A 17840-nucleotide genomic window follows, 5' to 3' on the forward strand; every position below is an offset into this window, starting at 1 on the left:
AGTAAGCAAATACTACAATGGCATTATTGTTTGTTAGATTTAACAAATAGTCAGTGGGCGATTTTCCGATCTGTATACTGGCACCTTCATGTGCTCTCAGTTCTTTTTCTTTTTTTCTTTTTGTAAGACAATCTCTATGCTGAAAATGGCATATGAATGACCATTGAACACTAAAACTAGAAAAAAATAAGTTTTTTCAGCTTGCATATGAATGTCTATTGATGGAGAAAAAAAAAGCTTTTGGCCTGCATCTACCAGCAAGGGCACAACAAGCCACAATTTGACCCCCTGATGCTACCTTGAAAAATCACGGACAGCAAACAAACACTTGCATTCAAAGTGGTTTTGTTTTGCCTTTTATTTGCAACACAGGCATAGAATTCAGTTCAAAGGTGGTGTAAAGTATCTGATTACTGATTGGTCAGTCTGTGGATATTGCTCAGTTTACATTGAGAACACACAGCAAACAACACAACGTACCAAAACAGGCTACACAGACAAAATAGAGACAGGGTGGCAGCCTTGTTTTTGTAAACAGAGTGAAGTTACACATTCTCACTGCAAAGAGGAGGAGCTCTGTCAAGCTCCACCCTTTAAAGGGAAAGCAATTATATACCCGCATTAGTGCATGCAAAAACACTGATCACCTTGGTTAATGAAGCCAAGAGGGCACTGCACCCTCATCATGAATGCTTCAGGCAAAGATGGAAGAAAGGTGAGATACAAGGAGAATAGACACTCTGGGAAACCATGGACACAGATTTACAGACATTGCAACTGAGGTTGCTCTACCTTAACTTGTAACCATTTAAATGAATTATAATAGACAATTCAATAGTACGCACACTGTTTGGATTAATCCATTTTTTGGTCAAAGAACCAGCATTCTCTATTTTTGGCTCTTATCTCTATCAAATCCAGAGTAATGCTTTTGGCTGACCTGAATTCGGAAGTCAGAAATGTGTTTACTTTGAATCTAGTCACTGCCGAGGTCTTAGTTTATTCTACCTCATAGATTAAGAAATGCTGCTTACTGTGTCCTAGAAACAAATAGGACTTTAGCAACAGTAACAAACTGATCCCACCAACTGGCCTTTTACACATAAGCCGTGGGATCCATCCAATCACCTGACATCACAAACTGTTTAGCACATTCTCATGACTGTAAAATACCTCCATCCCTAGCTTCCTTCAGGACGTATATTTATATTCCCATACCGTCAAGGGCAGCAGGGACCATGTTGCAGGTGTTAATGTTCTTTTAATTGGCATTTCCATACTCCGCAAATCTCCAAACAAACTAGTTACAAAAATTAGTCAAGTGAGATAAATGGCCAGATCTTAGAAATTAGTTGGCCACAAGGGATTCCAGAAACTGTGCAAATAATATCCACTGGAAACTGCCAATTTGAGTTATTCCAAGTGTATGTCACTTAGTGATATTCCACCTAATGACCATGGGAACTGCCAATCCATTAATGTAATGATTAAACTGCAGCTCATTGGAAGGGACCTGAGCCATAGATTTTGTTCATCTGTAAGCATTGCTGCTCAAGTTGGTCCAGTAACTTGTCCACAGATTCCTCTTTGTTCTCCAGCTTGAGATACCTCCTGGCGCTTCCGAGGTCTAGCCGAGGCCAGCTGCGGTGCCTCTGCTCTTCCACAGGTATAAGGTCATGGGTTGTAACGCCAACTCCAACCATGTTCACACACACCTCTGAGCTGGATTGTCCTGGAAGCAGTCTATGGTGACCCATAGAAGACACAGTCTTGTACTCTGGATGAACCAGATCCCTGGGTAGTATATGTGGTTTAGTCCTGTGGCTCATGCTATAGGAGCGTCTGGGTGGGATGGAGAAGATCTCACAGTCCTCCCCACCTAGTGTGGACATAGAGGATGTGGTCATACAGTTGCTGAGTCCAAAGTGACTTTCTTGCCGCAGATCCAGTGCAGAGGTGGCCCCCTGTTCCTCTGGGCAAAACATCTCTTTGCTGTTGTTGCAAGAGTTGGAGGACTGAATAGAGGGGGAAGAGGAAGAGTCCTGATGATGAAGAACCTCAGTGTGCACTGTGTCTTGCTGCTGAATGCTGTCCTCCTCATCCATGCTCTTCACTTGGAGTAGAGGCTCCGAACTGGACATTTCATTCAGGCAGAGGATGTTCAGGTGGGCTGCAGGCAAACTGCTGACCCATTGATAGTGCCTGGCTAGAGAGTTCACCTGCAAGAGGTCAGCCGAAGGCATGGCTGCAGAAACAGAACAAATGACGCTCCGCATCTGAGCCAGAAGCATTTGAGTTTCCCTGTCCCGATTCTCATAGAGTACTGTATTGGCACAAATAAGTATGAAAAGTCCCACTCCCATTATGACAGGTCCTAGAAGTTTCATCCTTTCACTATGAACCAGACTTGCTGCAGAAAGCAGTCCTTTGGACGCTATTCCCCATCCTGATGCGGTTCCAGAGGATCCTTCCTCTACTGTGTCCACTGATGATCGATGAGCCCTGTATGGCCAGTAGCCCGCCACAGCAAGTGCAGTGCCAACAACAACAACCACCACCCCAAGCACCAGAAAGGCACCTGGCATGGAACGGATACGCAGCTTTCCCTGGATTACACATTCCTTCTTTCTCCTGGAGTGAAGACTGAAACGCGGCAGGCGTTGACGGGAAGGTGTGCCTGACGTCCGGCCGCAGGACTTCTGAGTCCTCATGGCATAAGCTGGTCTGTAATGATCCCTTTATGGGAGTCTGTAAAGGTGAGGAGGAAAGGGGATATCAAGGTTGAGGTCAAGTGATGACATGCATTCAGTAATTTATTCAAGTCAAGAGAATTTTAGACTTTTAGAATTTTACTCTTGGCATTAACATGCAATCACCGTTATCTGATCAAACAGATCGTATCATTAGCCAATAAGGACATGGCGTGTTTACATTTGTTCACATTAAGTAGCCTCTGTATCTGGATAACCAATCATATTTCCCACACAATATTTAAATTATTTCTGTGGCACGTTTGAAAGGCAGAAGCTTCAAATGGCTTTGTAGCATAAAACAACTTTCACTTTAGCCTCTATCAATGACAGAGCACACAGTACAGAATTTGTGTGATTTATTCAACAAAAGAACAATTGATCACAAATAGAGTACATAATCTACCAATCAAAGTTTCACAACATTAATCTTGTATGTTGAAAAGAATAATTTCATGATTAAAAGGAGCGTATGTGTATGTGTATGTGGACAACATCTGGATACAGGTCGCATGTTAATGCCAAGTTTAAACGCAGCCTAATATACAGGTTGGATCATCTATATGCTACAACTATTATAATCCCTTGTTTAAACTGTGTGATTGAAACATTGATGCTAATGCTCCTGTTATTATTATTATTATTATTATTATTTTTCTTTTAGTCCTACTCAGACTTAGTTATAATGGCTTATATTAATATTTAATCCATAGGGGCTTGTCTTGTTTTAAATAATTTAAGAAAACAAGTGCAGTGATTTCTCCTTCACAAACTTCAAAAAGCACTTAATACATAGTAATAAATTACAGGAATGTTCCAGGTTAAATACAAATCAAGCCCTTGACTCATGGGCTGTGTAAAGAAATTAATGAATTGTTCATTTACCCCATGGACTTTAATTGTAATTGCATAACATTTGTGAAGAACACTTAAAAAGACAAAAGGCTGCCCATTATCTGAACCAGTGCATCTTTAATGAGAAATTCAAAGATAAATGGCACAAACAAAGAATGGAATGGAATTCTTCTTCGCCAGTAGCTGATCAAATGATTTTCTTGTATTATATAATGAATTGGAAATCATAGTAGTTTTATCTAATTGAATTGCAAAGGTTGTTTATTATTATGGAATGCATATGACAATGCCAAAGCAATAGTCTCCAGTACAGTTCAACAGTCTCCCAGATTAGAAGAGTCTTTCTATGACTCACCTGTGACCCTTACCGAAGTTTGTTATGTATATAGAACAAAGTGTGTCAAAGATAATATCTTTAAATGACCTAATTTGCATAAAGAATAGAATACTATGTTCGGATGCTGCTAGAATTATCTGTACTGTTAACCTATCTGAACAGGTAGAAATGACTGATTATCCATATGACTAGTACTAGTGTTTCTGTATCCTAAGTTAGCTCGAGGCCAGATCCACTCACTCATTTCCACGGCCTTTGGAAGTATGGAGAAATGTATCTTCTTTAGTAAACTCTCTGTCAACTGACTGAACTTCAACTTTGACTCCTAGTCTTCATTGAGCATATTGGTCTTGTTATGGGGTCTAACTGTAATTCCCCAACAATTTAGTTAAAATTTCAGAAACATAATAAATCACAGCAGACTTTCAGAAATGTGTACAATTCTGAATCCTCTGAATGGGGCGCCATAAACAAATCATAAACTATCTATTTTAAATCTATTTAAATAAATGGTATATGCTCTAAATACAACCATCCTTACAAGTAATGATGCTGTGTTTTATTGCAGCAAGAGTATTCCCAATCCCTCAAACAATTTGTAAACTGTTGCATTAGATTTGAGGCATGACATATTTCTACACTGACAGATAAACTACCCAGCTGGACTCCCAAAGGGGAAGCCTTGTGCTGATTGTATAGACATTGACCAGGGCAAATATAAATGAAACCACTTAAGAATCTCCAAAGTCCATAAACGAGAAATTTGATGTGGCAAATTCACTCTGGAATAACAAACGCTCCATTGGTAGAGGTTTCTAAACAACTCTGAAAATGTCATTTACAATTCTGCCGACTCGCTTGGTTTGTTTAAACTCATAGGAAATGCTTTGGATGTTCTGCTAGAGTACTTATCAGATAGAACTTGAAAGCAAAATATTTAAAGATGCAAAGTAATATGGCCAATGTAAACAATGAGGCTGTTGCCATAATTGTGTATAATAATAATAATAATAACAATAATATGTAATTTTGGTCAAAACTGTCTTTTGAAATCAATGTTGCATCATACAAATTAAACTTATCCTTTTACAATTATGAAAATGTTCAACTCTGTAAGTTAAATGAGATCCATATAGAGAAACATGTATCTTGGAGCATATGTGTGGACCCAACCCAGCAAATACATTTATGTTGTGGTAACGTACAATTGTAAGACGCAACAGGGCTGTACGTTGTTGCGCGACATTCAGCAACTGAGAGACGACATTCAGACATTTTTTTTTTTTTTTTAATGCTAGATAGGCCTATAGATATCCCCCATTTAACATTTTATGTTTTGAGGTTAATTTTTAATTAGTCAGATGTTAGATAATTATATACTTTTTAAATATATTGTTTATCCTTATTATTATTTAATGGGGCTATCAGTAAATTAGCCTAATTATAATCAACACCTGCAAGTGTACACTTTGAAGAGTGAAAATGACAGAAGGTTACATTAACTCAACTTTATTAAAACTGCATATGGTAGCCTAATCAAATTGCACTTCCAAAAGTCATACATTTGTGGAAGAAAAAAAAACTAAATAAACAAATATACACATTTCTTTTAAGTATAATAAAAGCATAAGATAAAAAAAAACATAAAAAGCAAAGATCAGAACATTAACATCAATTAACATTAACAAATCCAGAGGAGCAAAGAAATATCAAACAAATCAAGTGAAAAACTAAACAGTGCGAGCGAGGCTACATTAGTCACATTAGAAAATGAAGTTGTAGGTTGTGTTTGAATAATTACGTATCTTATTTAGCTGAGGTATATTCAACGCAATAGGCTACTTAAGTAATGTTATCCTTGCTCGATGAAGGATGAGACAACACAATGAGCCCAACGGGCGGTTGAAATTTAAAAGGCTGATTTTCGTGCTTCGGGGCAGTGACGAGTTCATATGTCTTCCATTGGTTGTCCAGACCATGGTCCAGACACACTAGACACAACCCTGAACGGTGGTTTAATGTCAACATTGTGACAACGCTGTAACAACCTTCACCACACAACGTAGTTATAGCAACCTTTTGGCCATGTTGTTAAAACGTTGTTAGAAGGTTGGGTACCTACGTTATGCCAACGTTCTGTGTTTGCTGGGAAAAGACTTGACTGATGAATTCCAGACCTCTTTTTTCCATTACAAATTTCAGCTTACTTTTAATGGCTGTTCACTCTGGTTCCCAAATGGGTGAAATTAATTATACAAGAGTATAAAATATAAACAGCAGATGTAGATCAATCGTTAAATCCAAATTGTGTTGAATGTTTCAAATTATTGCTTGATTATTTGTACAGACAATTATTTATGCACCCAAGACATCCCTTTGTAGTTGAACTTGACTGTCGCTTACATTCATGTCTGAACACTAAATATTACTGGCATCATTAGCACTGATGCAGTCTAAATTGATTCACTGTGACATCTCTGCTGTATTTACCACTTTTCACATCACATCACGTAGAAAGTGGTATTCACAGTTCACGAAAATGTCTGACATTGCAAGCCCCATTCAAATAAAAAAAATAATAAAAAAAATAAAAAAAATCACTATAGGACTCATTCGCCAATTTATTTGTGCATGTTAAATAATGCACCACATAGAAAATGTTCAATAAATTCACCAGAAATTATCCATTATCTCATTGTAATTCATTGCCATTTTACACATAATAAGCTTCTCAAAGAGTGTCTAGTTTGTGCTAATAATATGACCTTTTTTTCTTAATAGTGGGCTCAATCTCAAATTCATGCATTCTAATAAATACATGCCTTTCTCTGTATGACATGAAATGAAACAGCCCGTGTTGAAGGCACAATTTCTCGATTTGCGTCCAAACTTAAGATTAGACTTAAGATAGACCTAACATTTGAAATATATCGACCTCTAATAAGGTCAAGATATTGACATTGGCGCTTTGACGTTACTAGTAACAAAGTATCAGACGCGCCTCAAGAGACAATGCGTTTACTTGCCTTTGTTACAGTGTATTGCGTCCGCGTTCCATCGTTCTACCGCTCTGGACTCGCGTGTTCGTGATGTTTTTCATCCACTGCGAAGTTTCGCGGTTCTCCATCAATAATCCAGACGCGTGCGAAGTGCCGCGCGTTTCCCATGACAGCTCTTCCTCTCCAGAAAAGGACACTGAAGGGTTAAAAGAACTGACTTTCTGAGAAGGTAGATATCGCTCTTTCATCAGTAGTTAACGTCTGTCCGTTCTCCAATGTCCACATTTCGTGTATTGCCCTCAGTAAAGTGTTGAGGAGAGCGCCTCCTTCGTCGTGTCTTTTTATGAGACTCAATGGAGTGAGTGACCGGACTTCAGTTCGCTTTCCATTTAATCAGACATGGCACATAATACACATTCAACATGCTATATTACCCCCTTTAGGGTTTTGAGTAAGTAAAGCCACAAAATATGTTGGTGGATGTGTTTATAAATAGGTTTGTCATGTAATATTGAGGGAAAAGAAGACGAAATGCCTGAAAGCAGGCACATAGATGGAAGTATAGCAGACAAATGTTTTTTTTTTTTTTTTTTCTGTTATCTGAATGTTGGCGACATCTTGTGGAATTATTTTTACATGGAGAGGCGGATAAATAATTGTCCGCAAATGACTTATAGATTAGGATATATTCAAGATAAAACTGTTAGACTATGATGTACACTGTAAAAAATAATTGATGTTTTAAAAACGTAAGTAAACTGGTTGCCTTCAATTTGAGTTCATTGAAATAAAACAATTGAGATACTACAAAGAAGGAGATTGGTTTATTCAACAGAAACTCAAAATAGTATGTTATCTGAACCACATTAATTATCTAATTTGATTTGACGAAAGAAAAAAAAGTTGTAACAAATCATGAAAACAATTTTTTACAGTGTAGTTAATAATGGGATTCATATACTCAGCAATGAAAATTTTCTTCAATTATTCACCCTCACCCTATCATTTCAAACCCGTATGGTCTTGATTTTTTCTTGGTCTTGAGGAATTTTCTTTCCTCACTGGACAAATTCAGCTCTGATTTTTTCATTCGCACTTACACATTCCCTCCTCAAAGCATCACACTAGGTTTAAGGTCAATGATGACAAAATTATGTTAATAATATTGTTTTGAATCCACAACAAAGACTGAGATTAGAGAGAAAGGGAAAATTAAGCTTTTTCTATACTGGTACTTGAACGGTTTTTCATTTTCATTGCATGGTAAAGTTCCACAACATCATATAGGTTTGAATTGACATTAGAGAGTCTATTTCCTTTAAACACTTTTTATACTTTTGACCAACAATATTAGGAAAACCCACCACAAATCACCTTTGTAAATGAACTGAATGACACAAAGTATTGAGAGGCAGTTTTTTATTTTGCATGGAGAAATGTGTTGTAAAAAGACCATAAACTCTGCCCCATCTTAACAACATTTATGGAACATGTCTAAAGTATACAATCCAAAGGTTAGGACATCTATGTGGGCTCAATTTTACTCAGTTTTTATGAATAAAATATATGCAAGCAGTTTTAAAATGAAAACACTACTAAAAATAATGCAGGTTAACAATAACAGAAAATACTGAACCGTGAATAAGCAAGCATTTTCCCTAATACCTATATCTATTTGACAAAAAAAAAGAAAAAAAAAGAAAAAGAAAAGAAAATTGTGGATTGCTTCAAAGAATAGAAATGAAGGGCAGGACAACATTTAGACATCGACTGCAAAACATAATTTTCAGTCTTTTGTCATCTTATTTTCAAGAAATAACATCTAAAAACAAGATTGTTTTTCTTAAAAATGTAACGTATTCAGACTTGTTTTCAGATAGGATACCTTGAATTAAGTTTATTTTCTAACCCCAACAGCAAATAATTTTCTCTTGTATTAAGCAAAAAAAAAAATTTAGTGAAAAAAAAAAGTGTCAGTGGGGTATTTAAAAAAAACAAAAAAAACATTAATTTAAGATATATCCTTGTTTTAAAGATTTTAGTTAGACTGGAAAACAAGATGAAAAATACTGATTGAGAAAAATCTTTTCTTTTTTTTTTTGAAGTGGACTTAGGAACGAGACCTTGAGTGGGATCGAGATCGAGAATACGATTTTGAGCGTGAATGTGAGCGAGATTTGGATCTGGATCTAGATTCCCTGCGCAGATCAGCATCTGGTGGCGTTTGTGATCTAGATCGAGAATGAGCTCTAGAACGGTGCACTCTTTCAGCCACTCTGCCTTCATCACTGCCCTTGGTTGCCTCCTGAGATTTAGACCCAGACTCCCTGGAGAGATCCCTGTTGTTACCCGATTTGGACCGAGATTTGGACCGAGATTTAGACCGAGATTTGGACCGAGATTTGGACCGAGATTTAGACCGAGATTTAGACCGAGATTTAGACCGAGATCTGGATCGAGAATAAGAGCGACCTCTCTTGTTCTCCCGTTTGCTCTTTTTGCTCTGGGGGCTGCAGCTCAAGCTATTATCCCTGGCACTTTCACCTCCCCTGCGAGCTCCATTACTGCTCTCCTCCATCCTACTGCTCCTGCCCTTCGTCTTCTTGCTGGTTGACCTGCTGCGTGATCGTGAGCCTGAGGGTCTGGAAAGGAGGGGGAACAAGAAAAATGTGTAAGAAAAATATATCAAATAAATATATATTAGCAAGACTGAAGCCACAGAACTTATTTTTATTATAGCAATTACTGCCCCTCTAATGGACTCATCGAACACCAAACTGTGACAATTCACTTTCATTCGCCTACCTTGAGCGGCTACTGGTTCGACTGTGGCTTCGGCTCCTGCGAGACCTCCTGCTCCTGGAGCGAGACCTGAAGGATGTGTGCAAGAAGCAATACACTTTACATATGTTCACTGTGAACCTCTAAAGTAGCTTTTATTACAAGCAGTACATTTAGTGAATCCTTGTTGACAAGCAGAAATCTAACTTAATTATCAGTTATAAGTCTCCCACATTTACAATATAATTCAATTATTAAAATTAATTTGTTTGCACCTGGAGGCACTGCGAGAATAGGAGCGTCTGCGTCTGGCACCAGGTCGGTCCTCGATGAGACGAATTTTCCTTCCATTGACCTCAGTGCCATCAAGTTTCTCCAGGGCTCTTTTCATGTCTGAGTACTGCCTGAACTCTATGACCCCCTCGTTCTTGCGGCCCTTATTAGTGTCTGCATACGTTACCTCACCAGCCTGACGCATGTAGTCCTGAAATGAATCAATGACACAGTGACTAGACAAAATCGTTGAACACGGTTACAGAACAGACTTTCAAAATTACAATTTCCAAAATGCCTAAAGTCGGAATGAAACTGAAGTTGTGATTGTCTTTTCTTCCCTATTACATTTCCATTATATTTATGCATTTAGCAAATGCATTTATCCAAAACCACGTACAAAAGAGGAACAAAGCTTTCATCAAAGAGCCAACAATCCAACAGCCAGGTTTATTAGACAACAATATTAGGAAACCAGCTAGAGAATTTTTGTAAGTGCATTGGTTTAAGAGTGTGGGGGCTTAAGTGCTCGCGAAAGATGTGATGTTCTCAGCAGTTCGGGTGGAGGTTGGCAGCTCATTCCAACAGAGAGGGTGAAAGTTTTGGAGAGTGACTTTTTGTCTCGTTGTGAGGGAACCACAAGGTGTCGCTCATTAAGTGACCCGTCTTTCCCTATTGTGAAAAGGCTTCTCAAACAAGAAAAAAAAAGTAGGGCTGGACTTGATTTTTGTCTAATACTGATTGGAACGTTGTGGTTTGCTATCGCTATCATCTTGTGAGTGACAGGTTGTCCTGCCTCAAACAAGAGATGTCTTTGCAAGAGGGAGGGGAAGTTATTCCATTCGATCAAAGATTAGAAGAGCACATTATTTTAATTATGCACAGATAAATCACTTTAATAAATCCTGCAATATTTCATTAATTGTGATTTTGATTTCATGGTGATTTTAAAAGACATAATAGTTTGATATGTAGGGGCAAAATGTAACTTGGCTAGTGGCAGAGATATTTGATTTAAAAATAATATTTTTTTGCTTTAAGGAAAAAGTGAGTGGTGCTTGCTTGTGCAATAACTCTCCACAACAAAGCTAATGTGTTTTGGGTGGTTGCTAAAAAAAAAAATTCTAAGGTGTTTAAATTGTTTTAGCATTTCGCTATGTAGTTGCTAGGGTGCTCCGAGTGGTTTCTAGAAAGTTACTTGCTATTGCAAGATATTAGGGCTGTCAACGAATATTCTAAATTCGAATATATATTCTAATAGTTTTAAAAAACAGAAATTCGAACGTGAAAATTAATATTCGAATGTGAATTTCGAATATGGAAAAACACGCCCGCGGAAGCAGAGGCGCGGCTGTCTAGCACAGTGTCAACCTGTCAACTTTTGTCAACCTGTCAACTGGACAGGTCACACGAGTCGCACTGACTGACTGCTGAAAGTTGACAGTGCACTAAAAAGACAAAGGAATAAATTGCAGTCAGTTTTTTCTTTCTTTTTTAATACAAGCACCAAGAATGTAAGTAGCCTTTTTCTTTTTTAATAGTACATTATTTTTTATGAACCTCAGGGTAAAAGTTCTTTGTTGTTACATTTCTCGGAATTGTGTGCCTCATTTTATTTAACGTTAAACAGAAAAGTTCCATGTTTACCACAGCACAGCTCGCTCGGAGCGTTCAATGTCGGTTCTATACTGTAAAACTTAAATTAATGTTAATAAATTTGTTTCAATCACTGAATGAAGCCTGCTATATTTGGGACAAGAGTCGCGACCTTAAATTGCTTGCACAAAACTCTTGATCAGCACTCAACATGTGCTTATTGTTGTTAATTTAAACCGTTATGCGCAGAGAGAGCGTGAGGGCGAGAGAGAGAGAGCCTGCGAGTGAGCGAGAGTGAGGTCTGCGGTCTTGGCCATTAGTTTATTTACTTGGTTTTGTGTTGGTAATACATTGTCAAATATGTTTAAACTTAAATTAACTACCTATACAAGTAGTTATGTCTCTTTGTATTAATTTGTCCTGTTATTGACGTAATGCGCGTCATTGACAAAATGCGCAACCAGATGTTCGAATAGTTCGAATATTCGTGTGTTTTTTAGAGGGAATATTCGAACGTCATTTTTGAGCAATTTTGACAGCCCTACAAGATATATATATAAAAAAAGCCCATCTTCATATCTCTGTATTACTCTGGACTCTAGAATTTGCGATATTCTTGATTCAGGTCACTCTTTCGATGCAAGTCTGTGGATTTTTTTTAATCTGTTTTATCATCCGCCAGGTGAAAATCTAAGTCTGATCACACTGAAAACTAACAGCACACCTCTCCTCAACAGGTGGAGTCATTCATGTTTTTGAGTGAGGGGTTTGTTCAAATCCCTAAGCATAAGTAATAGTAACAGTGATGTTCGCCTTAGCAAACAAAAGACAACTAAAACTAGTGTGTTTTTGTACCTTCAGGTCTTGCCAGCTGCAGCGACTAGACAGATTTTCCACAATCAGCCTGTAATCCGTGCGTGTAGGTGGGCCGTACCTGTCCCCTCCTCCACGCCCGTACCGATTATTACCTTCAAAATGACGAGAATAAGATGGATACAGTTCAGGATTGGTAAAAGACAATGGAGTGTCCACACAAGCCTTTAAGTCTTTGTGGATTTCACACACAGAAACACTAAAAGATTAAACTTATAACATCGACAAAAATAAAAAACTAAAGTTTTATTTATGGTTTAAGAAACTGGATTTACTTCTACTAGTGTAATACATTACAAACTGAATTCTACCCTCTAACTTAAAGGGACATTTCACCCAAAAATGAATCTATCATTTATTCACCCATATGTCATCTGTGTAACACGAAAGACGACATGCTGGAGATGTCTATAAAGAATCATGTTTTTTTTTTTAATCAGTAGGGTCCAAAACTGGACAAATTGTTTGGACAAAAAAAGAAGAAAAAAAAGAAAAGTTTTCAAAATATCTTGTTTTCTGTACAAAAAAAGTCATACACGTATGGAATGACATATGGGTGAGTAAATGATGACAATCATTATTAGGTGAACTATCACTTTAATATAGATTTATTCTTCAAGAACTGAAAATATTCCACCAAATAACATACTTACGCTGTACTTAAATTTTAAAGATTATTTAACAGGGGAAAAGGAAAATGTGAAAATAAATAAAACCAAAACATATTACAGGCACCTAAAAGAGCTCAACCCACATCTCCTAAACCCAATGGTATCCTCACCACCCGGCTTAATGGGAAAAGCGGTCCTCATTCACATTGGCTCGCTTTAATGGTCTGCCCAGGGGCCCAGTTTGGTCAAAGAGCCACACGCATGGAAAGGGGGACACCATGGCCAGCAAAAGGGGCAGGCGGTCAGACTCTTTTAATGAAACATTGAGGGTTAAATTTCTAGCTTTGACATTATCTTGAATTAAAAAGTTATTTCATTTAGAAAATGAAAAGAACTCATTCAATTATATTGCAACAATAGATATCTGCATATAGTGAAGCAGAAATTACAATATTTAGAATTACTAAAAATGTTCAGGGTGATTCTTCATTTAGGGAAACTTACTTGAGGCAGATCCTTTTTTTTTCTTCTAAAAAGTGCACTATTTGTTATATTGCTTCAAGAACAGAAATATTCTCCCATCTGAAGAATCACCCATCAATAACATTGTAAAGATTACCATCCAAACAATTTTGCTCCCTACAAAGTTAAACAGTAACTGCATATGATGTTACAGAAGAAATTAACAAACATACTATTTTCAGGCTTCTCATACAGAGACTGGGCACTCTCAAACATGCTGTTCAATTCTGTTTTTAGATCAAGTGAGTCAATATGAAGATGAAAAACAAAAATCAATGATGACATTAACATGCCTAAGGACAAGTGATTCACTGTTTTAAACCATCAATGTCTTACTCAACAGAGTTGTGGATGGAACTGTTGAGACCATGTCAGAGCCGATCTCCTTTACCTGAAGACCTGCGGTGACATCAGTGGAAACAAAAATTCTGGAAACACATAATTCTGGTATAATGATTAAAAATCATAATGGGCATGTTGAGCACCAAACTCTCCAGCTGAGAAGCCTGAAAAAAAATCAGTGTTTGCACAATCCAACATCTACCAAAAAAATTAGTTCATATGAAACAGAAATAGTGGTATATAATAGTATTCTAGAAGAGCAGATAAATGGATATCTTACTTCTCCCAGATCTGTTGCCTCCATCACGGCGCTGTCCTATGGTGTGCTCCACTATCACTCTCTTTCCACAAAGATCTTTGCCGTTCAAATCGTACACAGCATCATCTGCATCACGGGGGTCATCAAACTCTACAAAGCCATATCTAAAGAGATAGATGAGAGTTATGAGTTTTGAGGGAAAATATGCATGTTAATAAATATGTTACAAAAAAAAAAGTTATCTAATAATCAAATTAGCTTTTTCAGCTATTACCTTGGTTACTCTTTGTTACCCTATATGGTCTAATTTAATGGTTAAAGTCATGAAATAGCTTGATGAGCAATTTTATGTTGTATTAACTTATTTCATCTTGAAACACAAAGTGTAGGCGCGACATATCAAAAGGTTCGTAGCTGGTTTTTTGTTGTTTTTTTGTTTGTTTTTGTTTTTTTGTCTTTAACAGTCAATTTAGCCATTAGTTAAATCCGTGGACTGCGATTTCCTTCGATTTACGTATTTTTATAAATAATATATATATATATATATATATATATATATATATATATATATATATATATATATATATATAAAACAACAAGCATATGAACCCAAAGTCTTACATATGGACAAAATTAAATATCACCCATGTCAAAAAAGAGAGACGGTGTGCAAGAGAAAAAGAAAATGTGCGTTTAAACTCCACACGTTTTGTCAAATCTGATGATCATGCAACTCGAAGGAGTTTCAATTGACGTTTTTAACTAAACTCTTCACTCAAATTGTTGGTTTTATATATATATATATATATATATATATATATATATATATATATATATGTATATATATATATATATATATATATATATGTATATATATATATATATATATATATATATATATATAAAGATGTAAGTCCAAAATATAAAGCATTTTCACGAGGACATCAGACCCTGCTGTACCTGTATAATAAAAAATAAATATCAACTACAGTTCATTTTTAGTGAATGGAACAAAAAAAAAAAAGACAAAATGAAGAATTCAGTCGAGGCCACCCTGCAAACAATGGGGGTTAGCAATAGCATGCTGTGCTAAAACAGCTTAAAAAAATATTAAAAATGACCGATTAACAGCCGAAAATATTTCCAAATATATTCTAATGCGTAATTAATTAGTAATTCTGCTAATGAATTCATAATATAGCTCTCTTTTAAATCGCATGGAGCAGAAGAACAAACAGTTTATCCTTCTTAATGACTCAATCGCTGTTCCGGCTGCACATTTAATTTGCTTGTATAAAGAGAATATTACTTACCCATTTTTCAGGTCCACTTCCAGTATCTTCCCATAGCCTTTAAAAAACCTTTCAACGTCTTTCTCTCTGGCGCGATAGCTCAATTTTCCCACGTAAACTCGAGACATTTTCCCGGTGCAGTAGCTAAGCGTGCAAACCCAGCAACAACATATGTGAGATTTAAAATAAGGGACACGCATTCGTGTTTTCCAAAATAAAAGTCCTAAAGACTAGTCAAAATAAGGGACCCGGTGTTTTCCAAAATAAAAGTCATGAAGCCTGTAGTCAAAATTGTTGCGGTTGTGAAGATTTTCAACCAACATACGTTATTGCTTACTTTTCTCGCTACTGACCTTTAAGTAGTATTAACTTTAAGACATGTAAATGAAGAGTTTGGTTCCAAAACGCAATAAATCCATTTTGATTAATTTGAGTAAAAATGTGTTTTCTTTACCAAAAAAGTGGCAAGATGAAAACCATTATTTTCTGTTTCAAACTTTCACATAGTATTTTTAGGTTATAATAACATTTAAAAAAAAAATCAAATCCAGATTTTGATTTTCAAAGATTTATTATAAAAACAGATATATGGCGGGTTGAGTAATGCCAGAGTTATGCTTCAAGTTTTAAACAATGAATAAAAATCACATTCATTTTTAACACACTGAATTTGTTATCTTGTGCATACTATACATCTATTGCATTAATATAATATCTGTGTAAAACTGTTCAAAATGGAACTGTAAAGAAGATTGAAAACTGATTTGCACATGACACCACTTGTATTAGACTACAGAAAATTACATTCATATTTGAGACATCTTTGTTGTATTGAATTGTGCATACTATCCATTGCATTAATATAACAACATTCTTTGTAAAAACATTCAACAACTTATCATTCATTAAGAAATCAGTGAATGGTCACTCTCAAAAGGCTGACACAATGGCCAGCTACTCTTCATGACTGTCAACAGTCAACATCGTTTGTCTGTGACTGAGAGAGTGCATCGGCACTCACACCAGTTTCAGAGAGCAAGTTCAGCACATCCTTCCTTTTTGCTTCTTTCACTGTGCTTTCATTGGGAAGCTGACTTGGCTTGAAGTTTGCCCACTTCTTTCCTCTCTTGCGTCGTGTGAGCCGGCATTTTTCCTTTTTTCCATTCAATTCCAGTGCGCTGCCACAAAAATCTGACATTAAAATGACTGCCCTCTTGACCTGAACACACCCATTTACTAAAATCATCGAACTGTCACTTACTGTTGAGGTGAGGATAACTTTTCTATTTTACTGTGTTAAAACAAACAAAAAAATCTCTCCCCACTAAATACATTTTAGAACTATGATAGAGATATATAAAATGTAAGGATTTCAGTTGATATAGATAGGATCAGCTATATTTTGATATGAAATTTAAAAGTCTCTGATGAGTGATGCTATGTGGCTAACATAATTTCAGTAAAGAGGTGTGTCCTAATGTGGGTGGGGTTGGTTGACACACTGATTTGGGGGTCGGTTGACACATGTGCCAAACCAACCCCATTATAGCCAATTGGTTATAAATGTATTAATTTATGCATTTTACATATGTTAAAACATAATATTTTATAATATCATTATCTGGGGAAGTTTAGCTTCAGTGCCACTCACCACACACACACACACACCCCACACATAAAATCTGCTGTTTAGTTCAAATGAATACAATCTCGTTTGTTTTGAGTTTTATGGGAATAGTCGGCCTGGGGAAGCTTGTCTTCAGTGCCACTCATACACAAACACACACACATATACTACACAAACTGTATTTGTTTTTGGTTTGGTTAATAATTTGGTTAAAAATGGGCAGAAATTCTGTTGAATGTTATTCCGCTTCTGGTTTGAATTAAATGCTCAAGTTCTTTATATTTGTCACCTCATTCTTTGTAACTATAGCATCTGTGCCAACCAACCCCATTGCATGTGCCAACTAACCCCCATCCTGGGGCTGGCACAAGTGCACAACATCACTTTAATGATGAATAAAACATTTTTAGGAATCATTTGTGAACATTAAATGTATCTGTTGAGTAGCTGAGATCTTAACCTTTCAGTTGTTACTGGTTAGACTATTTTAACATATAGCATGACTGAGAAATATGACAGAGAGTGAAAAATGTGCCAACCAACCCCGCTCTCCCCTACATAAGTTACTTGTCAGGTATTGTTCACAAAAACAAAGCATTAGATGAATAGTTGCCGTTTAAACTGTTATGTTTCATCCGTCCCACCCCTGTGTTGCAATCGTCCCACCTGAAACAAAGCACAACTACCGTTCGAAGTCAAATTTTACTTAAATCATTCTATATT

The 17840-nt window shown here is 36.6% G+C and overlaps 2 protein-coding genes across 2 annotated transcripts; both read right to left on the reverse strand.

Moving 5' to 3' along the window:
- Positions 1 to 340: 340 nt before the first annotated feature.
- On the reverse strand, positions 341 to 7309 carry tmem200b (transmembrane protein 200B). The gene is made up of 2 exons (XM_084130416.1): positions 6969 to 7309; positions 341 to 2748 (listed from the first exon to the last, which is right to left on the reverse strand). The coding sequence occupies exon 2, from the start codon at positions 2709 to 2711 to the stop codon at positions 1500 to 1502; it is 1212 nt and encodes a 403-aa protein (XP_083986542.1). The 5' UTR covers positions 2712 to 2748; positions 6969 to 7309; the 3' UTR covers positions 341 to 1499.
- A 1036-nt stretch (positions 7310 to 8345) lies between these two features.
- Positions 8346 to 15675, reverse strand: srsf4 (serine and arginine rich splicing factor 4). The gene is made up of 6 exons (XM_084130418.1): positions 15512 to 15675; positions 14220 to 14362; positions 12447 to 12559; positions 9998 to 10206; positions 9747 to 9812; positions 8346 to 9583 (listed from the first exon to the last, which is right to left on the reverse strand). The coding sequence occupies exons 1-6, from the start codon at positions 15616 to 15618 to the stop codon at positions 9052 to 9054; spliced, it is 1170 nt and encodes a 389-aa protein (XP_083986544.1). The 5' UTR covers positions 15619 to 15675; the 3' UTR covers positions 8346 to 9051.
- Positions 15676 to 17840: the final 2165 nt, after the last annotated feature.

The sequence above is a fragment of the Abramis brama genome (assembly GCF_963993115.1).
Source record: "Abramis brama genome assembly, chromosome: 12".
NCBI lineage: Eukaryota > Metazoa > Chordata > Actinopteri > Cypriniformes > Leuciscidae > Abramis > Abramis brama.